Source organism: Hordeum vulgare, chromosome 7H (genome assembly GCF_904849725.1).
Source record: "Hordeum vulgare subsp. vulgare chromosome 7H, MorexV3_pseudomolecules_assembly, whole genome shotgun sequence".
NCBI classification, from domain to species: domain Eukaryota; kingdom Viridiplantae; phylum Streptophyta; class Magnoliopsida; order Poales; family Poaceae; genus Hordeum; species Hordeum vulgare.
This window is the reverse complement of record NC_058524.1, coordinates 551724400-551748227: the sequence shown is the minus strand read 5'-3', so window position 1 is coordinate 551748227 and position 23828 is coordinate 551724400. Positions and strand designations below refer to the sequence as shown.

At 45.2% G+C, this 23828-nt stretch overlaps 4 protein-coding genes and 1 pseudogene across 7 annotated transcripts; 3 read left to right on the top strand and 2 right to left on the bottom strand.

Moving 5' to 3' along the window:
* Positions 1 to 1533: 1533 nt before the first annotated feature.
* Positions 1534 to 4862, top strand: LOC123412774 (non-structural maintenance of chromosomes element 4 homolog A-like). The gene is made up of 7 exons (XM_045105710.1): positions 1534 to 1708; positions 1826 to 1906; positions 2268 to 2508; positions 2603 to 2696; positions 3351 to 3564; positions 3654 to 3745; positions 4192 to 4862. Exons 1-7 carry the CDS (start codon positions 1549 to 1551, stop codon positions 4729 to 4731), a joined length of 1422 nt encoding a protein of 473 aa, XP_044961645.1. The 5' UTR covers positions 1534 to 1548; the 3' UTR covers positions 4732 to 4862.
* A 565-nt stretch (positions 4863 to 5427) lies between these two features.
* On the top strand, positions 5428 to 7092 carry LOC123409281 (annotated as a pseudogene).
* Positions 7093 to 7545: 453 nt separating this feature from the next.
* Positions 7546 to 10576, bottom strand: LOC123412773 (zinc finger CCCH domain-containing protein 44-like). 3 transcript variants are annotated; one of them, XM_045105707.1, is made up of 3 exons: positions 10342 to 10576; positions 9655 to 9718; positions 7546 to 8623 (listed from the first exon to the last, which is right to left on the bottom strand). In XM_045105707.1, exons 1-3 carry the CDS (start codon positions 10409 to 10411, stop codon positions 7861 to 7863), a joined length of 897 nt encoding a protein of 298 aa, XP_044961642.1. In that variant the 5' UTR covers positions 10412 to 10576; the 3' UTR covers positions 7546 to 7860. The 3 variants fall into 3 exon arrangements, with proteins under 3 accessions (XP_044961642.1, XP_044961643.1, XP_044961644.1); XM_045105708.1 differs by having other exon boundaries at positions 9655 to 9715; positions 10342 to 10575; XM_045105709.1 differs by lacking the exon at positions 9655 to 9718 and having other exon boundaries at positions 10342 to 10463.
* Positions 10577 to 14489: 3913 nt separating this feature from the next.
* On the bottom strand, positions 14490 to 19179 carry LOC123407102 (protein N-terminal asparagine amidohydrolase). The gene is made up of 9 exons (XM_045100149.1): positions 19061 to 19179; positions 18808 to 18981; positions 18239 to 18303; positions 18011 to 18104; positions 17880 to 17918; positions 17545 to 17730; positions 17127 to 17305; positions 15264 to 15383; positions 14490 to 15044 (listed from the first exon to the last, which is right to left on the bottom strand). The coding sequence occupies exons 1-9, from the start codon at positions 19103 to 19105 to the stop codon at positions 14936 to 14938; spliced, it is 1011 nt and encodes a 336-aa protein (XP_044956084.1). The 5' UTR covers positions 19106 to 19179; the 3' UTR covers positions 14490 to 14935.
* Positions 19180 to 19335: 156 nt separating this feature from the next.
* LOC123407103 lies at positions 19336 to 22544 on the top strand. 2 transcript variants are annotated; one of them, XR_006612544.1, is made up of 4 exons: positions 19336 to 19607; positions 19701 to 19868; positions 21995 to 22035; positions 22216 to 22544. XR_006612544.1 is itself a non-coding variant. In XM_045100150.1 (3 exons), the coding sequence occupies exons 1-2, from the start codon at positions 19497 to 19499 to the stop codon at positions 19821 to 19823; spliced, it is 234 nt and encodes a 77-aa protein (XP_044956085.1). In that variant the 5' UTR covers positions 19339 to 19496; the 3' UTR covers positions 19824 to 19868; positions 22216 to 22544. The 2 variants fall into 2 exon arrangements, 1 of the variants encoding a protein (XP_044956085.1); XM_045100150.1 differs by lacking the exon at positions 21995 to 22035 and having other exon boundaries at positions 19339 to 19607.
* The last annotated feature ends 1284 nt before the right edge of the window (positions 22545 to 23828 follow it).

The following is a 23828-nucleotide window of genomic DNA, read 5'->3' as shown; positions in this document are numbered from 1 at the left end:
TTTTTTAAGGGTAAGATGGTGACCATGATTGGGGCGGAGGTGCGTGCCAGACATCAAGTGACATGACCCACCCAACTCTAGAGCAATTTCCTTACGTTATAGCTCACCCATGGGTTGTTGATTGCTGGCTAGAGCAATTCCTTTGAGTGTGACCCACTCAACTTTTTGGTGTAAGCTCCGCCAACGGTGATGATTAACGCATGGACATATTCTAAACAATTCCAATATATGGAAAGGATACCACATATTACTTCCTTCGTCTAGATATGTATATAAAGTTGGTGGGCCAATTTGTCGTAATCAATAAGTGTGTGTGCATCATTAGTTTGTCGTAATCTATAAGTGCGTGCATGACTAATTTGTCGTGACCAAAAAGTGTTTACGTGATTTAAACCCTCGTTGTCATGCCAACTGAATGTCCAATTAACACGTGAATACCCCCCCTCCCCTCACGCACTGGATCCTAGCTACTATCCTCGATCATGAAAAGTATCACGGAAGACAAGAGGCACCGTGTGAGGCCACGCCCGAGAGAGAAACAAACACAAAGGGGGGGGGGAGTTGAGACACATGCGTTACAAACCCTTAATTACTTGGATGAACCATGTTTTGGGTAACATCTACTTCCTCTGTCCTAAATAAGTGTTTGAAACTTAATACAATTTTATACTAGAGCTAGTACAAAGTTGATACACTTATTTTAAAACGAAGGGAGTATAAATTAAGTGGACTTTTGAGCGGCCATATATATACCCAAACGGAGGGAGCAGCACTAAACACTGATATCTTCAAATCTAAACTTCATCGTGTCGACCGAAACAAAACATCTTTTGTTGAGATGACCGAACAAAACATTGATTCAAAGACCTGCTCAAATCTGGCCCTCTTTCCCCCACAAAACGCAAACCCATTTTATTGCTCCACCCCTCCCAAATCAGGTGCGCACCATCAAATCAAAGGCGTCTCGAGGCAAATGAAGCGCAGCAGAACCACAAGCGATGGCGGGGGACGAAAATTTCGGCTCTCGCAAAAAGATTTACCGCGAGCGCCGAGCCGCGGCGGTAAAACACTAGTATGAAAAGCGCAGAACCGAGCGGGCGGGAACCATGTCCTGTAAACAATGTCCACGAGCCGCAGGCTCACTGACGCCCCGGCCCACGGCGCGCGAGCGCGACCATGGCTCACCTGGACCCGCCCCCGCCGCGCGACTCAAATTTTCACCGCACGCGATTCACCCCCCCACGACCGGGATACCCCCTTCCCAAAATCCGCAGAGGCCCCCCACCCCCGCGCCGAACCACGCAGACTCACTGACGCGCGGGCCCGCGAGAGTCCAAGGACCCACCTGCAGCCACACGCGGGGCGGTTCCTCCGGCGGCGAGCGTCACGGCGTTGGTTCGGCTTCAAATACCCGACCCCACCCCCTTCCCCGGTTCCTTCCCCTGCACTCATCACAACACCGCTTCCGAAATCCTCCAAGCTCTGGTTCGAAGCACCGGCGTGGGGCAGGGTTCCTCTCGAGGTGCTAGGGTTTTTCCGACAGCGGCGATGGCGGAGGGGGTCGCGGAGGAGGGCCGCCGGGGCGAGGAGCCGGTGCCGGTGACCCCGGCGGCGGCGGCGGCGGAGGAGGAGGAGGAGGGGTCCCAGGGGCTCGGGGACCGCCGGCTGCTGCGGTCGCGGTACCTCGCCGTCAAGAGCCAGATCAACGGTAAGGGTGGCCACCAGCGCGCCCGCGCCGGTGGTGGCGTTGGTTCCGCGTTGCTGTTTCTGGGTGCCGTTGTGGAGTTCGGTTTGGGGGTCTACTAACGTGCCGTGTTCCGTGCAGACGACAAGGATGAGATTGCGGGCGCGGATTCCGTCAGGTTCCAGTCCGTCATCTCGCAGGTGGAGACCCTGCACCAGCATGGTGAGGCAGGCTCGCTCGCCATTTTTTTTGAATTTCGCTTCACTAGTTTCGACGATGCGTAATGCGTGCTTTGATGAATTTTCATGCCTTTTTAGTTTTTAAGCCGTGCGCGGGCTCTCCTAATCACAAAACTGTGCTGCATCTGTGCTACTCTGTGTTTGCCCCACTCATAAACATGGACAGATTTTTGCCTTAGGAAACGCACATTTGGCATGTAAATTCAATAAATCGACAACGCAGAAGAAAATAATGCAAGTTATATTTTCTTGTCAGCTGTATGCTCTGTTACTACTCTGTTTCACTTCTGCTCTCGGCTAATGCTATTTACTAAAATCTGATCGATTGTGCCTTCCTGCTGCAGTTATAAACCCCAGGGAGCAGATAGCTGATGCAGAGGCGTTGCTGGACATTGCCAGCAGTTTGGCAGCATCTGTAAGGTCCCAGTCAGCACTAGGAATCACGCCTTCCTATTTAGTTGCTGCACTCCTCAACAAGTTTGGGACGCAAGGGGATGCCGATGGTGAGGGTGCCTCGTTGAGATGGGGTCATGTTGGGCTTGCCGCGTCTCATGTCTTCATGGCTGTGCCTGGATGCTGCACCATGTAATGCATATGATTATTGATGTTTTTTTCCATTGATGCCTGCCTTATACACAAATTTCAATTGGCTAACAATGTATGGCTACTATTCTGACAGGTTTGGTCCCATGACAACAGAAGTGATGCCACGGAGGAAACATATCACCAGAAAGAGGACTGCAAAACCGTGTAGAAATGATCGCCCTGAGCAGGTGGGTATATCATCTAGATGCTTTAATGAACAAAGTCATGTATGTCTTTTACTGTTTGGTGCTTGAAACATGGAAGTTAACAGTCTAGCAGTTTGTGGAGATTAAATTGCTGCACTTCCATGTTTACTGCAGAAGTATACTCTGTTTGGAGTGCTTAAGATGGGGTTTACTATCGTAAACTCCTATATATCCACATTGATGTATAAGTGAATTGAAGAATTGAGAATTGTTTGGACATGTTTTCTTCAACTTATTTGTTTTGTTCTCCTTTCCATTGCAATATGCAATTGTAGTGTAATTGCATCGCAAAAGTTAGTGGACTTGTACTATTTTTTATTTTGCGAAGACAAGTGCCAGGTTCATACTTCATTGGCTATTTATCCTAATTAATTTTTACTGTGAATATATAAAAACCTAGTAACCAGTTTTGTAATTAAATCTGATTCGTTTACTTCGTTTAGCTCATCTAATTAAATCTGTTTGCTGGTCTAATTATCAATTTCATTTAGCTCATCATTTGTAAATGGATGTTTACCTCATTGTTTTGTAAAATGGATGTTTGCCAATCTCCATTTTGTATTCTGTTATCCGAAGATCAGTTTTGGCAAGATCAACTTCTAATAACATGTTGATTTAACCTGCCTCATTATGCAGCTCGCTGATCCAGAGACAACAACGACTGATACAGACAAGAACATGGCTGCTCTGTTTAATGTTCTGAGGAGGAAGAAAAAAGTAAGGCTTGAAAACCTTGTTTTGAACAGAATTTCCTTTGCCCAAACGGTGGAGAACATATTTGCCTTGTCATTCCTGGTTAAAGATGGCAGAGTGGAAATTGATGTGAATGATGATGGACATCATATCGTGTGTAAGGGCTTTATCACTTTATTGCTCTTTTGTTGATGTCGTCTTGTATATCCTGTTTTGTATCTGATACTATTTCATCAACTGCAACAGGCCCAAGAAATGCACCTGCTGCTAGTGCAGTTGGCTCAGGAGAAGTGGTATACAACCATTTTGTCTTCAGATACGATTTTAAAGACTGGCAGGTACCATCTCCATCATTGAATTGCCATTTTCACAATTAAATGCTGAGCATGTACTGTTTATATCATCTTTTAGGGAGGTTGTGTAAGATCTTACATTTTTCACTAGTTCATTGTTATTAGTTTATTACTCCCTCCGTAAACAAATATAAAAGCGTTTAGATCACTAAACACTCTTATATTTCTTTACAGAGGGAGTACAAGTCTTTACAGTTTATGAAACACATGAGACCAGTACGTAAAACAAATGGATGGCATTATGGTGTCAACTAAATGCTCATACTTTTTATGGAAGCTGTGCAATACCATACAGTTTTCACCATTATCACACAAACCAAACATATTCTTCTGTACTTGGGTGAATGCTGGGAAGGTCAATTTATACATGGCTAATCCGTGTACTTGCGATGTACTCCAATCTAATCAATCTGTTTTACATTTGCTCGTAGCTCATGAAAGGGATCGTCCCGGAGGGGGAAGAACTGATGCTGCACAGACCTCCTTCTGTCAGCACGTCTGGAGGAAATACCCAGGCGGAGACACCTTCTCGCAGCACGCCTGGAGGAAATCACCAGGTGGATGTGCATGAACTCAGCACGCCTGGTGGCAATGAGGATCCAGCGACGCCTGCACATGGCACGTCCTGGGGAAACAACGAGCCTGAGATGCATGCGCACACAACTTCAATCAGGAAGCACTGCAGGAACCGGGGCCTGGTCATGCAAGCGCGGCAAGACGAGGTGACGGCTATGGACACTCAGGAAGCCACGGAGGATAAGCAGCAGGCGGATGCGCAAGATGAGGCGGTCGGCACTGTCAAGCGGGAGGCCATGGCGATGGAGGACAGGGAGATGGCCAAGGGCAGGCAGGAGATTGTCCAGACGTACAAGCGCAAGCGGTCTGATCGCCATCCACCCGCCGGCGGCCACCGTGCACATGCGTCCTGGGGTTCCTTTGGTGTAGGTAAAGAGTTTACCCGGCTGACCTAGCTCTAGCTTTACCCGGCTGACCTAGCAATAGCTTTTGGGAGGAGGACTTTTGTAGGGGTGGGCAAGTCCAGATGTATGATTTGGATAATGTGAAAAGTAGTCTTGAGTTAGAGAAATGTTGATCGGCGCCATGAGTCTGCATTGTTGGTTTACCGCTGCAGTGCTCTTGTTTCGAAGCAACAGTCTTGAGCTACCTGGTTCCTGAACTGAATGTTGTAGGCATCCAGTCCCTGGCAACTGTTAGGGTAATCGATCAAGCGTTTGCTTTTGACTCATCGTCCATTGATTGCTACAGTCACAGGGCGCAGGTTCTTGCATCTGTTCAGAAATATGAGTGTTCTTCCGCCAGGCGGCTGAAGCACTTGACCTTGGAGGTGATGAAGGGCGACGTTGGCTTTGAATCTGATTGCAGCGGTGAGCATGTCAGATCTCACAAGTCTTCTTAACGAGACTGGATGGTGACTGGAGGCTGTGGCCACATGATGCTCCGGATCAACAATCTTGATTTTTTTGCAAAACCAGCACCAAATTTATAATAAATTCGAAATGAATGGTAGCGTTTCTAAAAATAACAAAAGTACCACCCGGTCGGCCTGTGGGTGGCAGATGGGCCACCTGTTGGCCTAGGGTTGGCCGAAGAGGATCCGTCGGCCTCCAGGAGGCCGAAGAGTGTCAGAGGCGTAAAACGTGATTAAGATGTCCTCAAATGAAAAGGTTACCAACATGAAAAGGAAAGGAAATAAGCACAAAAGGAAAAAAACAAAAAAAAGGAACAGGGCCGGCTCAGTCGGACGACCTTCCTGTGCGACCGAGGGACTCCCTGCCGCAAAAGGCCCAGGTAGGAGCTCCCCTTCTCCGCTTCTTCCTGGCCTGCTGCGCAACAATGGTTTCCAAGGAGTTCTTGATGGTTCTGGCATAGCCAGGTTAACAAGTCTGGCTGCCCTTGATCTTGGATCGGCTGGTCTCAGTGGCAAGATTCCAGATTCTGTCGGCCAGCTGAAAAGACTGGAGCTACTCTACTTTGACAACAACAATTTGTCTGGTGAGCTGCCATCGGCCCTAGGTAACTGCTCAAATCTCAGATACATTACCCTCAGAAACAACAGTTTTACCGGGGACCTTACCAAAGTCAACTTCACCATGTTGGATCTGAGGGTAGCTGAATTTTCAATGAACGGCTTCACTGGTACAATTCCTCAAAGTATCTACTCATGCAGCAACCTCGCTGATGATTGGAACCAACTTCAATGGTGAAGCCATACCACAGGATGAAACAATTGATGGTTTTGAGAATCTTCACTCACCATAGATGCTTGCCCATTGGTCGGAAAAATTCCTTTTTGGATATCAAAGCTTGCAAAATTGGAGATGCTAGATTTATCATTAAATCAACTCACTGGGACAATACTGTCCTGGATTGATGGACTGGGCATCCTCATCTTCCTAGTCATATCAAGCAACAAACTTACAGGGAATATACCAGTTGCATTGACAAAGTTGCCGATGCTACTATCAGAGAGAAATGCTGCCAAGTTGGGCACAGAGTTCCTTGAGTTGCCTGTATTTTGGAGTCCATCACGACAATACAGGATGCTCAGTGCTTTTCCCAGCAAACTGTGTCTGCACAACAATAATTTCACTGGTATAATTCCCCCTGAGATTGGTCAGCTAAAAATGCTCGACATCCTCAATCTAAGCACCAACAGCTTCACTGGTGAAATACCACAAGGAATCTGTAACCTCACAAACCTGCAAATACTTGACCTGTCGAACAACCAGCTCACAGGAGCAATACCATCTGCATTCAGTCATCTTCACTTCCTTTCTAGATTCGATGTTTCAAACAACAAGCTAGAAGGGGATGTTCCAACTGGAGGACAGTTTGATTCTTTTTCAAATGCTACCTACAGTGGGAATCCAAATCTATGCGGCCCTATGATCAACCATGATTGCAATTCAAGAGCATTTACAAAATCTACCCCAGGGCGGCACAACTTGCGCCTTGCATTAGTTATTGGAATCACAGCGGGGGGACTCGTTGCTCTTGTTTTGCTTGCATGCTTCCTTATTGCACGGCTAGTGTATGATGATCACACTGAAATGTATAAGTTCTCAACCGACGCCGTACTGAAGATATGGTGCTCTGAACCAAGCATTGTGTTTTTCTTCCCTCCTGTACTGGACGATGCTCCGGATCAACAATCTATCATAGTTCATAACAAGATTGGATGGTGACTAGAGGGTGTGGCTAGATGATGCTCCGGATCAACAATCTTATTGTATCCAAAAAGAATGTAATAGTCAATCTAAGCAATAAAGCTGAGTTCCGTTCATTGCAAACAAAGAAGGGGAAAAACCCCGTAAAAAATACTGCAAGTTTTGCTTAATCTAAAATACCATGGATGTTCAAAGGGTGTTCCTTTCCAGGGACTTTTTGATGTAGGGACTAAAAAAAATCCCTTTTAGTCCCATGTGAAAGAAACAGGAGGAACTTTTAGAGACTAAAAGGGGTATTTTGAAACTAAAGGAAGAAGTCCCTATGAGAGGGACTTTTTGGGACTTTTTCCAACAATGCCCCTACTTTTAACATGTCATTTAATAACTTCTGGTATATTACTAGGGGTAACATGGTCTTTTTACATGTCATTTAATGACCTCTAGTCCATGTTTAGTCCTTGAAAAGAAACGGGTAGGGACTAAAGACTTTTTAGTTGGGACTAAAAAAAAGTCTTAGGACTTTTTAAAGAAACAGGGCCTCGACTGCCGGAGAACATCACATGAAACATACTCAAGTTTAGCTTGATCTTCTATAACTTGCTGGAAATAGAATCGCCAAATTTGCCATATTAAAACGCCTTAGAAACAGTACAAAAATTGGAAGCAGAGCAGAGCGAAAAAAAGACGGCAATACACTTAAGCCTACAATAAAAAACCTCAAAAGCAAATCCATTCTCGGATATCTATCGGTTACAGCGAGCTGATCACACTCAAGCCATGGGGCCATGACAGTACCTCCCAACCAACAACAGGCTTATGCAACTCAATCAATATGACCATGGGTGAACGGCTTCGGAGCTCAGACTTGCTAATCACTATTAATCATGAAAAGCCATGAAAAAAAAGCATCTCTCAAGCCGCAGCCGACTTGCGCAGTTCACTCTCACCATGGGCAAAGTGGCATCTGTCTCCAAATGTGCAAGAGCCTTTGTTGAAGTTGTCACACAGCTTGGTCTTGAAGTTGCTTCCCCCACCACCCGCAGGACCCCTCCCTGCGTTCTTTGCTTGAGGAGGGGCGTTGCCACCAATGCGAAGAATTAGCTCCTTCACCATTGCACTGGCATGGTTGACCTGATCAAACGATCCCTCGAGCTCAATGTTTTTATGGTTGGGGTCTGCCTCATTATCCCGGATGGCCAGCTTGGCCCCAGTCATTCGGGATATGTGCTTTGTGTTGACTCCACCCTTCCCAATAATGGCGCCAGCAAGGGATGCATCAACACTGATCTTGGCTGTGGCCGAAGCGCCAAAGGTTGAGGGAGGAACCATGTCAGGGCCAGGCATCGGTGGGGGCTGGAAGTGACCATTGGGTCTTGGTCCCATTGGAGGTGCCATTGAGTTGTTCAACAGCATGGGCTTGCCAAGCTCCCTCTCTCCATGAGCAAAATGACACTTGTTCCCCCATTTACAACCTTCTGCTGTGTTGAACTTGTTACACAAGCGAGTCTTCATGCTGGGTGGTGGCCCATCAGGAACACCAGGTCCCATGGGCATTCTTCCTGGAGGAGCTGAAACAGCTGGACCACCCAAGTTGGTCATCTTTGAAACAGCCTGGTGACCTCCAGGGAAGTTATGGAGAAAATGGCAACTCGAACCAAAGGGACAACCAGCAGTGCTGCACAGAGAGAGTATCACATAAGCAAAAGCAAATTTACAAACAATCTACAAAATGTAACATGGCTAATAATCCATTTAGTTGAATAGCACACCAGTGTTAGTAACTAATAACAGAGGCATCTGGCATGACAAAAGTAAATCACATCCATGCTTTTGCAGGTGCTATTGCCATATAAATGCTACCAATCATTATTAACAAGTAATGTACAGACGAAACTAAGATCACCGCATAAGTATGGTATCAATAGAAACTACTTTTGATGTGATCACTACAACGGGGACAACCGTAGATGCTTCATTACATGTCAACAGTCATTTTTTATTGTGTAAACATTAAAAATAGAGTAACAACTTAAGCATAATTACCACAATATAGTAACAAGTTAAGGATATAGTGGCAAATTAAAAGGCATAAAAGGAATGAATTTCTTAGAATGATAAGATAGCTTAACATTTTTAGTAGGTTAAATACCATTATATATTGGAAGTTATAGAATATATAAAATAGAAATATTTTTGCAGGTAGAATATCAAGTTCAACATATGGCATTGGGTAGTCAAAACACGAGTTGCATGCTGTCACATCCATGACATATACTGGATGCAATGGATGACCTAGATGTTATAATTTCACGATGAGCACTCAATTGCTCCCCCATTAACATGTTCAATCTTCTTATCTTGGTTTCTGCTGGTGAATCTGTGCCATTGTGTTACTGACTGATTTTCCATCTGAAAGCAAGTTACATATCCGTATAATTCTTGTTGCATGCTTCCAATTTTCACAACGATATACACAACGGCTGTACCAATTTTACTCCACATGATATTCTTATAAGCTTGGATTAGATGAGGAACCTGTAGTACAACCTTGCTTGATCCATTTGTTAGCATCAATAACAGTTTTTAGCAAACATAGGAGAATTTTAATGGAAAAATAACAGCAAATTGCATAATAATAATAATAATAATAATAATAATAATAATAGATGTTACCAGGTGGGAGTTGATTTTAGGTTGGATTATAACCTGAAAAATTTGGTGCATGGCTTCGATTTGCTTCCTACACCCGTTTGAACCGACTCCGATTCTGCTACACCAAATTTATTACTTCCACCAGTTAATACCGTGTTGATTTTACTAAAATCTTGGCACTTGTAATAAAACATATATATTAATTTAATACTGGCACAGAGCATGTATTGTAAAAAAAAAAAACTCAATGCTGGAATTAACTCTGGTACCCAAGCAGAGCTATGCCAACGACTTAAATTATCCGTATATTTCTGCTTTGGGCACCGGATGCCAACGTCAGCGTGGCTTGTAATTAACACAACAGAACATTTAAGAAAGGATCCTGCTAATAATTTGCCCCAACCCCCTCCCACCGGGGAAAAAAGCAAACGAATCACATCTCCAGATCTTTGGAAGCAAAAAAACAAAAACAAATCCCTGCAACTGCAAGAAGCTATACGGCAGCACCCTTCAATATAGACCGCTGAAAATTCCAGACCCGCTACAAGCTCCTAACAGCCCCCAATCCCCCCGTCGCAACCACCGACCAGAACCCGGCTTCTCGGCACCCACGCAACGAAGCGAACCAGCGGTTCCCAGATCCGGCCAAGGAACGGGAACAGAAACCCTAAGGAACCCCATCCAGGCAGAGCAGGGGCCATGAGACCGGAAAGCAGGAAGGGCAAGGACGAGGCTGCTCACCTCTGGCGCGCTTGGTGGCGGCGCCGCCGTTGGTGCCTTCCGGCACGGCCCTCTTGCGGCCCGCGTCCATGGAGAGCTCGGGGGAAGGGCGAGGCGGAGTCGGCGTCGGCGGCGGCGCGTGAAACCCTAGGCTAGGGTTTCTCTCTCGCGGGCGGGGGAGGCGTCGGTAGAGAGAGGGAGAGGGGAGCACGGGGCCTCACAGACCGGAGAAGATGGGGTGTCGCGCTGGGGCAGAGGTTTAGTTAGGCACGTGGCGTTTTTAACGGTGCGCTCTGGTAAGAGGGATCCACGAGTCTGGGCAGGATTCTGTTCCTGGCTGGAGATCGAAGCTGGAGCCAGTTTTTGTCTTTTTTTTTTTTTAAGGCCTTGTTCGGTTCCTTTATATTTAAAAGGGTTTGAAGAGGATTGAGAAAAATTAAATCCCCTACAATTTAAATTTTACCTAAATTTTCTTCAATCCTCTTCAATCCCTTCTGATAAGGATTAACCGAACAAGGCTTAAGGTGTATTTGGTTGATGAATCAGATGGAATGTTCCATTCCGTCGAAATGCAACGGTTCCGTCTATATGTATGGTTCAAACAATGAGATGGAATGAAATTGTTGCATCTCAATGTTTAGTTGGTGAAATGGAATGAAGTAAGCGAAACTAAATTTTTGTTTGCTTCTCTAACAATATATGCAATCATACATTTACTAACAAATTTAGGCATGCACAAATTTACAATTGCAAAAGGCAAGAACAAGCATGTGCAAATAGATAACAAAAATTATCAATAATGTCAACAACCATGTATAAATTGGTAAGAACAATTGCAAAAGGAAAAAAAAACACAGTTGTCTGACCATTGGATCTGGTGCCCCTCTTCACAGCCTTGACCTCACAACCGTCGGTGCCACCCGCGTCGTCCGCCTCCTTGGCTGTCAACCGAGCGCTAGACGTCGGAGCTCCTCTTCCCGACCGTGAGCCCCCGCATCCGTCGTCCCCTGCTAGCTCCGTTGTCGTTTGTCATCCTGGTCGCCGGCGTGATTCAGAGAGAGGAGCGAACGGTCGTCGGAGCGCATGAATGAGAGGAGCGAGCGACCGGCGGCGCGATTGAAGGAGGGGAGTGGCTGCGCCGCGGATGAAGGAGGGGAGCGGCCGACGGCGCGATTGAAGGAGGGGAGTGGGTGCGCCGCGGATGAAGGAGGGGAGCGGCCGGCGGCGGATCCAGGGAGGAGTAACCGGCGGGGCGAATCCAAGGAGGAGCAACCGGCGGCGCGGATTTTGGAAGGAAGCCAAGGTTCGTGTGAGAGAAGGAGAAGTGAGAGGCTTCGTGCTAGAGAGAAGTGTGCGAGCGGTTCCGCGTGGTACGCTCGATTTGGAGGAACCGCACGAGACGGTATAAATAGGGAATATGTCGTTCCTGAAATCAGGTGGTTCTCGCTCCTTTGACTATCCAAAAGCATGAATGGACCTTGGGGACGGAACCGACCCGTGTCGTTCCACTTAATGACAGGAACCGAACACACCCTAAATATACTATATCTCGGAGTACTAAAATTTGCTAACCACTAGATCCACGATCCAACGGTCCAGGGTGCCCTCGTGGCATGCAAGCTGGAGCCAACTTTTGTCTCATTCCTTCCTTATAAGGAGTCTTTTCATTGTTGCACTCGTTGTGCAGGCAGATGTACTTGTCCGTGTGAACCTTGTAGATGTGCAAGCCCTTCACCCCACTTTGTCGCAGCACCTTCACTAACGAACGACGAATCGACATCGTGTGTGTTTGAGCAAACCATGGTGGCACTCTCGATTGGATCAGATGAATTATCAACTGGACGTCGGGTGTGTACCTTGGAGACTGGGGCTTTGGTGGCATCACGCTTGTTATCCCAGCATATAATGTAGGCGTCTTGCTCCCGCCGAGGATGTGCCCATTGGAGGTGATGTACAACATGTATACCCCCCGCGAAAACGGCGATGCGAGGTGCATACACCTGATGAGAGGAAATTGAAGGGGATGTCTAGGGAAGAAGAAGAATCAACGGAGGAGAAGCCTGTGGACAACCGTATTTGTTGAGGATAAGATTGGGCGTGACAACGGTGAATGGGCCCTCACATGGACACGCGTAGCGCAACAGAAGATGTAGATGAAACTCACTTATTAGTTGGGTGAGAAGAAACATTACCTTTATTCTTAAGCCTCTTCAATCTACATGATTGTTTAGCGTTTTGGTTTGTAGAAACAGAATCTTACTACCGTGTTGATATGAATCAATCCTTTGTATTTCATAGGAATAAAATATTAACCTAGGCTCTATGCAAAAGAGTTCTCATCCTATAAATCAAATGACATCTCTTTCCTAGAGGAATCAAAGGAGGCCTTAGTCTAATCCTCTTCTATAATCTAGTTAACTCTCCTTTTATAAAAATAACCCACCTTTGAGTCACATAAACTTTGACGGGAGGAAAATTCATCCACATATCGCTACGAGTCGCCCAATCTCTCCTTTGGCGCCCTCAGACGACCACGTTGGTGCGATTATGGACCCCGACTACCCTCTGTAGGATCCACGGGGAACGGAAAAACCAACGTCCGTCCTGCCACGCCGCCAACAAGGTAAGTTATGTTGCCCATTGCAACCGACAGTGTGGTGCCTCCTCTCGAGATCACTGTTAGCCAACAACATCCACTCGCCTTATGTTGCCACCGACCTTCCTCTCATGTTGTCAAACGCCCCGTAGAAAGACCGCCACAATGTTGCCAAAACAAAGGGCGTCAGGCCACCGCATAAGAAGGCAAACATCGCTTTATATGGTGCCTTCCAACCCCACCTCGTCCAAAAACGCTCTCCTTCCCCGGCTTCAGATGTGTTATGCTTGCGTCGACGTTGTTAAGCTCTCGAGTGAGCAACACCCATATTACTCATGTTGAATCTTCATCATTTCCTTTTACTAACACCCTTTACAAGTTCATGAATTTCGACCACAAGTGAGTCCTTCGGCATCTCCAACGATGTTGGTGATTGGTTGCCACTCGACTCACTAGCCATGACACAGTCGCCACCACCTCAGCTACCGTTGTTGTCTAGCCTCCTTGGTCGCCCCCCTCCCGCCTCTCGCTCGTCGATGAACACAACCCAAGGATAATTTGGAAAACATGAGTACAATTTAGAGGAATGTTAGTTCCCACACTTCTAGTACCTAGAAATTAGTGTTAGTTAACTTTGTAGAGGCGATATAGGGAGTTACATCTTGGAGCAAGGGGTAGAGATGCTCTTACCACCCCCTCACAAATCCTTCATCGTAGTCTCGATCAAACCATCCTTCTTTTTCTCTCATTCCGTGTGACTATCCCTCATAGGTTGCTCGTGTGACCCATTATCAAGAAGTGCATTTTACAATTTATTCTACTATTTTTTTCGGCACATTACTAAATTTGTTGACCCTACGCTATCCATTTGAAAAGCTTGGTTCAACTCCTTCAATATCGTTTCCTCGTTTTTGGGATCATCTTTTACCCCCCCCCCCCCCCCCCCTTCACAACTCATCTTCATCAATCGTTCACACGTTGTAGGCCTCGACAAGGAATGTCAGATACCTACATTTATTTGATAATCAAAAGAGAATGATTAAAATTGTGTAGTGCATGTCATGAACACCTTATGGAAATAGGAGAATTTTCCCTTTTGAATATAAAACATGCTTTGAATATTGGCATGGCTTTCAAATGTAGATACCTACATTTTTTTTAAAGGAGGCTTTGAATATTGGCATGGCTTTCAAATGTAACTTTCGCCATCAGTCTCTACTACAAAATAATCATAAAATCGTTATTTCGCAATGGTATTTCTCGATACAAATCCAAGCATAGGATTTTCATATGTTTGAATATTAATGCAAAAAAGATCTAAAACTGAGTTTGAATAATGACCAGCACCATTCAAATCATATCGCACATGCAAGTACTTGGATATGACATTTCTATATAGTGTCCAAATTGGATGCTCAGGTTTTAGATGAAAGTTAGCTAAAAAAGGAACCAACATGCCGAAGGAAACAGCACCTCACACAAAAAGGGTATAAAATTGAAGGATGTCAGAATCTGTTTAGTTGTCTAATGTTGGGGCATCATGATGAGCATGAAACCAAACAACCATTGAATCTTTCGAGCAGAACACAGTGACCAAACTAGAGTATAGATATTTTCAGACACAACATTGCAAATCACCACAAATAAAATCACCCGACCCACATCCTAGTGTACACAACGCCTAACCACCACGCCTCTGACCACAACATGTAAGTTGCATGCAAACATTTAACCCACCAAATCGAATTTCAGAGGTCAGGTATGGACCAACAATGAATCTACCACACGACACACAAACCGTGCTTAATGCATCAACTTCAGACCGGTTTCTCGGCATCCATTTACGGAAGAACCGAATAATCTTGAATCACCCATGGCAAATGCATGAGATAACTGAAGATGAAAGGTGTATGGAAATGGAGGAAATGACTGGGATCGTATAAGTGCTGGTGTGACCATAATTTGTCACCGTTCCGCTTGTAGAGCACCAATGGACGACAAGACAGGAAAATGATGATGCTAAGAGTGCCTTGACCACCTTCCATCATTGGTCCAATGGAAGACCCGGGGCTTGTACTTTGGAAATGCGTCTTCCCAGTCTGGGTTCTCGATCAAGTATTTCCATATCCTACAACAAGAAAGTACAAAGCAAGAATAAACCATCTATCATTCTTCTCTAGAAAAAAGATGTCATTGTTTCATTCATGAAGGTGATCTTAGGTAATCATGAGGCATAATTAAATAAACAGAAAGATTCCACACACACACAGATCAGTAATCGCTAACACATGATAGAAATGGTTCATGCAATGCAGTTTCTAATTTGTAGGATAGAAGGAACACACACCTTCTCTCAGTTTCCACAAAATGAGGTGGTTCTGCAGCTGGAGAGGTGGAGCACTGAAGCAGGACTTCGGAGTCTGAAAGCTGATTAAGTGAGGATGCCATTTCCGCCCAATCTGGCATCCTATACAAGCAGGACAAGAGATGGGTATATCACACGGAACAGTTAGGTAACTAGCAAAGTAAAGAGGCACACGTACTTACATTGGCAATGATGTATGCTCTTAATATTTCTCAAACTATTATGCAAGATGTACTCAATAGTTTATATGCATGAGAACAAAAGACCCAGTATTAAAATAGCAAGAAGGAAGAAATTTCATTTTTGTTCCTGTTAGAGGTGTTCATGATGGAAGCTGGGCCAGGATCAAAGCATAAAAATGTGATTTTATTTGTTTATTTCTGCAAACAATTATAAATTTATTGGGTGTTACAATATGATAGTGGGTCGAATCTTGGGAAAACACGGCCTGCCCATGAATGGTAATAATTCCTACACATGGTGCAATTCACTGATGAACAAAAAGTGGTAAAACCACTGTACAACATTTCATGCATAGTTGAGCATATATGAAGTATGATGACAACAAGTCAGGCAACAATTTAAAATTGTCCTACTGCATAAATGAAAACCTCCATCACTTCTTTCCAATTGGTAGTTACTTCACGCATGAAAATTTTGAATATCAGACTGAACCAAGAAGCAACCTGTGTGACGCCACTTAGGGTGTGTTTGGTAGCATGCACAAGGGTGCATGAGACTAAAAAGTTCCCTCCCCAACCCACTTTTAGATGTTTGGTAGGTTGTATGGGCTCTCCTGAGCATAGTCCACTTGATGCAAAAAACGTCCAGAACGAGGCTGAGGAGAGCACCCGCGCAGAGGCGAGCTGGGCTGAGCTTAGCTCTGTTCGACCCACTGCCCCGAGCCCCCGACCCACGCAGCGCTCCCCTCCCCCTCGTCCTCCTCCTCCCGACCTAGCCCCCTCCTCCCGACCTAGCCGCCAGAAGGGAGCCGGCCCCCTCCCCCTCCCGACCTAGCCGCCAGAAGGGTGCGCCACCGGCCCCTCCCCGCCGTCCCGCCGGCCCGCCGTCGCCTCCCCAGCACAGGTAGCCACCCTCCTCTTCCCCCTCCCCTCCGCGAGGCCGAAGCCGCCGGCTCGCCGGCCTGCCGTCGCCTCCACCATCCACCCCTCCCCCTCCCCCTCCGCCAGGCTGAGGCCGCCGGCTTGCCGGCCCGCTGGCGCCTCCACCCCTCCCCCTGGCTTTCCTGAACAGAAGCTGCCATAGTTGTATTTGAGTCATTCTCTTTTATTAAAAGCAAAGTTCAAATGCAGATATGGCCTGGCTCAGATACATGCTACCAAACACAGTCTTGGCATAACATGTCTCGTTTGATGCAGCCTACCAAACACAATCTCAGTTCAACATGCGTCAATACATACACTGCTACCAAACAACTGCAGTTGCATGTACTGAGCATGTTTATACTCAACATGTCTCAAATGGGAACAACTAGCATAGGATGGGAACTGCTTCCAAACACACCCTTAATGCCTATGTCCATACAGGGAGAAGCTAGCCAAAACACTCGATAGGTTCTTCATCATCAATTCATCATGATATACTACATGAATTCAACACAAATTTGTCTTCGATAGCAATAATTTACTAAAGGTTTTGCCAAATTTCGTTGGGGTCAGTTGACCCCAATGCTACAGTGCCAACTCCGTCCATGTGTGCGTAGATTAACGCTCAGGGACAGAAGGTCAATACTTAAGTACGAGGAGGATGAATATGTAGCTACAGACATCTTAAATTTATTGTGTACAATACATAATGAAATGGATGGGAATATAAGAGACGGACCAGCAGGCAGGGGCAATTCGATAAATATCAGCGTGTGTGTCGTAAGTCTCCAGTAACTTTCCTCGCCAACTTGGATCATAAGAAGAAACACTCACACGAATTCTTCTGACTATTTCATCAGGACACCTTGAAGTCATGTCAAAGCATGCAGGAGTAACAACACCAGATGATGTTTGCATCTGAAGACAGCAGGAGTGTTTGTTTGTAAGAAAACTTACTCTGAAGTGGGTATGTTTCAAATTAACGCTTTAAAAATAGAATTTCTCTCTTTCTTTTTTTCCTTCTCCTTTTAGATTAACCTTCAAGCGTTCCTTGTGCCAGAGCTTACAAGGTTCTTTTTTTACAAATGTGGTGTTCATGGGCACCAAAAACTAATGATTGATACTCTAGTAGATTCAGGGGAGAGGAAATCACTTACCACAAATCCACCAACTATGGGTCGTGCATTCCCGTAAGAATCAGTCATAGTGTTGATTCCAAGGACACAGAAAGAGCGGAGGTGGAACCGTTGCTGGGATTTATGCAGTACTTCAACTATCTTGCAACAAAGTGGATGGGAGTACCCTTCCTGTACGTTGTGCATTCCTCCGGAAGAATGGACTACCTGTGGGGCAAATTATGGTGATTAGATGCTTCTTCATGTACATTGTGTCAAACAAGAAATAAAGGGCAGCTCGGTGCACGTAGTTCCCGCTTGGGCAGGGTCAAGAAATCTAGAAGAAATTTAACCACCCAATAAGTTTTGAATTCAACCTTTGTAGAAGCATCATCGAAGCCACCAATCAGATGAAGCTGTAAGAAAATGCTAGTGAGAACATTCCCAAGGGTGCTTAACTGCTTATTGTATTCTTTTTGTTGTTTTTTTTTGGGGGGGGGGGACCTACATCAAATGGTTCGTCATCAGCACCAAGTAATTCTAGCATCTGTTTGAACCCTCCTTCTACAATCTTTGGAAAGTCCATATGGCTAATGGAAGTCCTGAAATCAATTAATGGAATATCAGAAGAATCAGCAAATGCTTTTCCGAGTTGTGAAAATACATGAGTTTAGAGTTTCACGAGAAACCAAAGTCTTACAGGATCATATAAAACGCTCGCTTCTTTTTCACTTACATTCCAGTCTTGTTGTTGCGAATTGCAACACCCACACATGTAGTCATCTCATCTGTGCCCACTAACTACAGATGCAAAAGAACTGATTAATTCACCAATCACAGTATTCGAACGGTCCACGCATAACTATGCTTTAATCTCTCTATAAGAACTAAAGGCAAAGCGAGCGGAATGTAGCAGAAAGTAATGGCGCGCTTTAACAGGATGCCAGTTTATAGGGCCACAAACAAAGAACCAACCAGGCAATCAGGTATAGGTACAACTGGAAATCCTACATGTCGGAATTCAGAGTTACACTCCAATAGCCGTCTAATGATCATAAACCAATCCAAACAAATCTAGTATAAATTGATTTGAATAAAGTGATCACACATCTAAACTACCAAAGTGAGCTCCTGCCCAATCCCCATTTACAAGGAGGCAACACGGGTACGGTTTCCGTCACGGGAAACGAAAAGTCGTCTTTGAGGCAGCAAAACATGGAGCGGCGCAACTGATTCGAACGACGCGGATCGGACCAAGGATCCCCAATCTCTGCTCGATCGAAGACCTGAGCACAGAGCACGCACCTCGACGCGCGCCGGATCCACCGTGGCGAACTCCCGCTGGAACACGTACACGTGCCTGGGGCCCTCCGGCCCAGACGGGACCCGCTTCTCCGGCGCGGCCCTGAGCCGCTCGGACGCGGCGCGCAGCCCGGGGTTCCCCATGAGCGCCGCCACAAGCTCGCTCCCGCTGCTCCCCTGCAGGAACCGGGAGCCTTTAGGATCGTCACAAAGAGGAGAAAGAGAGAGCACACGCGTGCGGGCGTGATGTACGCACCGCGGGGGAGGAGCAGGGGACGGGTTCGCCGTCGACCAGGAGCATTATCGCCGTCGGAGTTTGTGGGGGTGACTGACCGAGGGAAGAGGTCGTGGAGCCGACGAAGGAAATGGCCGGCAGCACGTGTTTTTTTTTATGTGAGCATCCATTCCAGCTGCATACCGTTCAGTCGTTCACCGAGGCGGCCCACGACGGCCCACGATCATCGCGGATCCTGGTCCAGCACGAGTCCATGGGCCGGAAGCAGCCGTCGCTTCAGCCCAGCCAGCAGCCGTCGCTACGCAGCACACTTCCACCACTGCTTCCGCCGCATCCCAAGTCGCCGCCCTCCCGATCCCCCTCCCCTTCCTCTGCTCCGGACACCCCATCTCCGTCGAGCCGGACGACCAATCCACCTCTACGGGCGGCGGCGGCGGCGTAGCAAGGTCAGTGAGGAATGGTGCCGCCCGGGGCGCGGCGGTGGGCGTACGTGCGGATCATGGCCGGCACCATCCTCGGCGGCGGCCTCGGCTTCTACGTCATGCACCGCATCGAGACCTCCTACAAGGTACGCCGGCTCCCGTCCCACCAGCCTACAGCGATTTGGCCGAAGCCGCGGTGCTCACCCCCGCTCTCTTCTTGTCGTGCGCTGCGCCCGCAGGCAAAAATGGAGGAGAGGCTGCGGAGGTACGAGGCGCACTTGCTCGCCAAGGAGAAGGAGGCGCAGGAGCTGCAGGACGAGGGCCGCCGCGAGGACCAGGCGCAGCTCCTGCCGGACTCGTGATCCCCTTTCCTCCCCTTGCGCCGGCTCGCCTTCCCGAGATGTTAGGTCAGTGCTACTTGTACGTACCATGCATCTTTGATAGGAGTAGCTGTGTACTTGTATGGTATGAATTGCATGATAAATTTCGGGGCCTGATGCCAAAATTCAGAGCTGTCTGTATTGCCTGTTAGTACCTTGGACTATCCAGATTTAAGCTTTAGCACTTTAGTTTGCCTGTGGTTATCTGATCCAGCCGAAAGCCAAGTGTAAACGCGTTTATGCCTTGCTACCATCTAGCTATTTCACTGGTATCATTGTTGTCGCAACCTGCCTAGTGCTTCAGTTCTTTCGGGTTCAGGTATACGATGTGGAACAAGTCGTCGAGGCTTGTTATAGGTTTGGCTTAATCTACTAGTGTCGGCATTGCCATTACCACACTGGTGGATTAGGCACATAGAAAATGAACAAAGTTGGTCATGTATGACAGTGCTGATAGCTCTGGCAGTTGGCATGGCCGCATGATTGAAACATCAAAATCTAGGGATGTGTCAAGAAGGACCATTGGTATGCTGAAGTTTTAGGACCCCATTTGGGTCCAACTAATGAAAATAAATGAATTGTTCAAGTTAAGAATTCAAGCTTCTGTATAATGCGTGGAAAGCTGAAAATTGTCAGAACTCCGTCCAGGCTTACCATGGTAACTGAATTTGTTTTTTAATGTGACCAGAGGTACTGCATTAATGGTAATGGAAATTATGCCGTTGTTACCCTACAAAGGTTATCTCAAGCTGTCAGCTGCCTCACAATAGCACTTCTTCATGAACGTAATGGTGAAACCGTAAAATACAAACATATTTCAAGTAACACATAAAACAAGAGAAGTTTCTAAAGTTCTTTGTCATGACATCCAATTTGGTTATCCCTCTGCAATATACTATATCACTAATCGTCCTAGGATTGGAGGCCTCACAATCAATTGAGGTCTCCAATTGAAATTTGGTCATCCGATTTTGATCTGGTCAACAATTTCTCAAACCCTTTCATTTAATTCTTTATACAATGCACTATGCTTCCTGATTTTTAAATCTTCACAATTAATTGAGGCCTCAATTTAGACTTTGGTCACCTGATTTTGACTGGGTTAACAATTTCTCAAGGAGCTTTCATATTTAATTATTTTAATTATCTATGCTCCCTAATTTTAAAGCCTTTTCATTCAATTGAATATTTGATCGGACCAACGATTTTTCAAATCAATCAGCAGCAACTGGCCTATAAAAACATATCAACCCCTCACAGACTCCTATCACCAATAAAAAAGCGTCATCATGTGATACTATAGCACGAATATAGTACATGCACCAACGATGAAAAATTATCCCCACATAAAAATGGGTTGATTAGCGGATAACATAGAATCACACCGCGAAAAACCTACCAAATAACTGCATTATGAACAAACGTAAAACACACTCCATCGTCTCCCTCACCGGCCAAACTAAATACTCCATCAGTTTTTAAATATAAGGGTTATTAGTTTTTTGAAAGTCAAATTTCTTTAATTTTGACCAAGTTGAGAGCCAAAAATATCGACATCCATAATATTAAACAAAAAATATGAAAATTCATTTCATGATGAATCTAATAACACCGATTTAATATTATGAATTTTGATATATTTCTCTATAAGTTTGATCAAATTTAAAGGGTTTTGACTTTTAAAAAAAGTAATACACCGTATATTTTGAAATATAGAGTGAGTAAAGAAATTTAAGAATCTCAACAAATTCAACGGCGCAGCAAAGCGCGCCCAACTCTTCTAGTATTAGATGGTATCCAGAGGCATATAACAGAACCACAAAAGAACTCCAACTTGACCCCACCAGCACACTTCTAAAATTAAATTGCTCATAAAAGCACCCTAAAGACTACAATTTTTACTCATTGTTGAAGTTCTCATAAAAGGTTTTGATGAAAAATAGTTCTCAGGAAAAAAACTCTATCGACTGACGCTAAAAAAACCAATTGAAATACCAAAAGGTTTGTACATATGACTCTTTTCTGTTTCAGCAATATTTCTTGCCACGACTCATCCCAAAGTCAAGTACACGTGATAGCTTTTTTCATATATCCGGAACATGCACACCAGTATTTAGTCTACTCGTACTCTATTGATGCATGTCTATTTGCAGAACATAATCTGACATGTTGGAGATCTGTCATCATGAACTTGGTAGGAGTTCATTCCCCTTCTTTGAACTCTTCAGGAGTTTATTTTATAGTAGTACTTGTGGAAGAATTTGCCATGCTGAACTGACTAGTATTCATTCTGCATATGTGCTCTTGGGTAGCATAGCCCAAGCACACTCAGTTGGATGTGAACTGACTACTGTTCATTCATATCTATTTGCAGAACATAATCTAGCAGCACACAACATCCACACCGCTCCCCAGAAGTATTATCTGCCATGTATTTCTGGCGTCTAAGCATGAACAGTTTGTTTATGGGTTTTTCTTCCCTTTTGTGTGTGTTGATTGTAGATGTATGAGTATGCTTCGATGGCAGTTTCCAAATAATGCTTCGGACGTTTTGAATAGGAAGGAAATGGTTCTGTATGTAGAAGAAAAATGCACAAATCATTTTGTCGGCCTCTCTCGACTTTTTACCCCATCCTGCATGGCCTTTTGATAGAATATCGCTCGTTTTTAATTATAAAATATCATTACAAATATTTTCCTGGATACCGTCTGGAGTTACATTGTATTAGATAGAATTACCGGGGCACAGAATTGTGCTAATGTATGGGTCGCGTCATTTGAGGCACGACTAACTAAAAGACGATTTTCTATATGTCATGCTTTAAGTTGCCAAGGGGTCTATGTGAAAGTCAGTTCTTTTGGGGCAGCAGAGAGGGCACATAAAACCACATTGGGTTTCTTGAAGATCCATGACTCAATCGAAGAAGTGTGGCGGCTTGGGGTTTAGGGACCTTGAGCTCTTGAACTTAGCTTTGTTGACTGGGCAGTCATGGTGTCTTCTCATTGTGACTGAATCTCTTTGTGTCTGGTTGCTCAAGGTCGTCTACTATCCTCGATGCTGAACCGGGATCTCACCCACCTCAAATGTGGAGGTTTGTCAGGGTAGAGATACAGTCTCACATGGCCTCATTAGGTGCATTGGTGATGGCACGACCACGAGGGTATGGATGAAAAATTGGTTCTCGAGAGACGCATCGATGAGACCAGTTGCTTGCCTGGCTAGTGATCCTACTATCTTTGTCACTAACCTGATTGACAACTTCGGCTATGTGGAGAGATGATAAGTTGCAGCAATATTTTCTTCCCTGGTGCTCAGGAGATAAAGGACACCCCCCTTTGCACAACTCCATTGACCCTGGGCATGGCAATTTGAAAAGAAAGGAGAGTTTTTTGTTAGATCAGCTTATCGCATGTTGGTCGGTATAAGAAATTGCAAGTCAAATTCTTGGAGTAAAAGCACCCACTTATAAGTCTAGGTTTAACATATTTCTTTTTCATAAGTTATTTAATAGCAGCATGATCAGTATGAATAGTTACTTTAGAATCAACGATGTAAGGTCTAAACTTATGACATGCAAACACAACTACTAAGAATTCTTTTTCAGTAGTAGCATAATTTCTTTGGGCATTATCTAGGCTCTTTTACTAGCATAATGAATAACATCCAATTTTTTGTCTACTCTTTGCTCCAGAACAACACGAACAACATAATCACTAGCATCATACATGATTTCAAAAGGTAAGTTACAATGAGGTGGTTGAGCAATAGGTGCAGAAATTAAGGCTTTTTTAAGTATTTTGAAGGCTTCTACACATTCATCATCAGAAACAAAAGGAATATCTTTTTAAAGAAGATTCGTTAATGGCCTAGAAATCTTTAATGAAATGCTATAGAAACTAGCATGATCAAGAAAACCTCTTATACCTTTGATATATTTTTGGGCATGGCATTTTCTCTATTGCATCAATTTTGGCCTTGTCCACCTC

What these genes read in the sequence shown, in the direction of transcription:
- LOC123407102 (XM_045100149.1), bottom strand. Translation starts at nt 19,105, where the DNA reads ATGCTCCTGGTCGACGGCGAACCCGTCCCCTGCTCCTCCCCCGCG. An exon ending in TGGATCCGGCGCGCGTCGAG is followed by an intron (nt 18,304 to 18,807) that starts GTGCGTGCTCTG and finishes TTGCATCTGTAG; the next exon opens with TTAGTGGGCACAGATGAGAT. An exon ending in TTTGTGGAAACTGAGAGAAG is followed by an intron (nt 15,045 to 15,263) that starts GTGTGTGTTCCT and finishes TTCTTGTTGTAG; the next exon opens with GATATGGAAATACTTGATCG.
- LOC123407103 (XM_045100150.1), top strand. Translation starts at nt 19,497, where the DNA reads ATGGTGCCGCCCGGGGCGCGGCGGTGGGCGTACGTGCGGATCATGGCC. An exon ending in GCATCGAGACCTCCTACAAG is followed by an intron (nt 19,608 to 19,700) that starts GTACGCCGGCTC and finishes CTGCGCCCGCAG; the next exon opens with GCAAAAATGGAGGAGAGGCT.
- LOC123412774 (XM_045105710.1), top strand. Translation starts at nt 1,549, where the DNA reads ATGGCGGAGGGGGTCGCGGAGGAGGGCCGCCGGGGCGAGGAGCCGGTG. An exon ending in CGTCAAGAGCCAGATCAACG is followed by an intron (nt 1,709 to 1,825) that starts GTAAGGGTGGCC and finishes TGTTCCGTGCAG; the next exon opens with ACGACAAGGATGAGATTGCG. An exon ending in GTGCCTGGATGCTGCACCAT is followed by an intron (nt 2,509 to 2,602) that starts GTAATGCATATG and finishes CTATTCTGACAG; the next exon opens with GTTTGGTCCCATGACAACAG.
- LOC123412773 (XM_045105707.1), bottom strand. Translation starts at nt 10,411, where the DNA reads ATGGACGCGGGCCGCAAGAGGGCCGTGCCGGAAGGCACCAACGGCGGC. An exon ending in CGCCACCAAGCGCGCCAGAG is followed by an intron (nt 9,719 to 10,341) that starts GTGAGCAGCCTC and finishes AATTTGGTGTAG; the next exon opens with CAGAATCGGAGTCGGTTCAA. An exon ending in CCATGCACCAAATTTTTCAG is followed by an intron (nt 8,624 to 9,654) that starts GTTATAATCCAA and finishes CTCTCTGTGCAG; the next exon opens with CACTGCTGGTTGTCCCTTTG.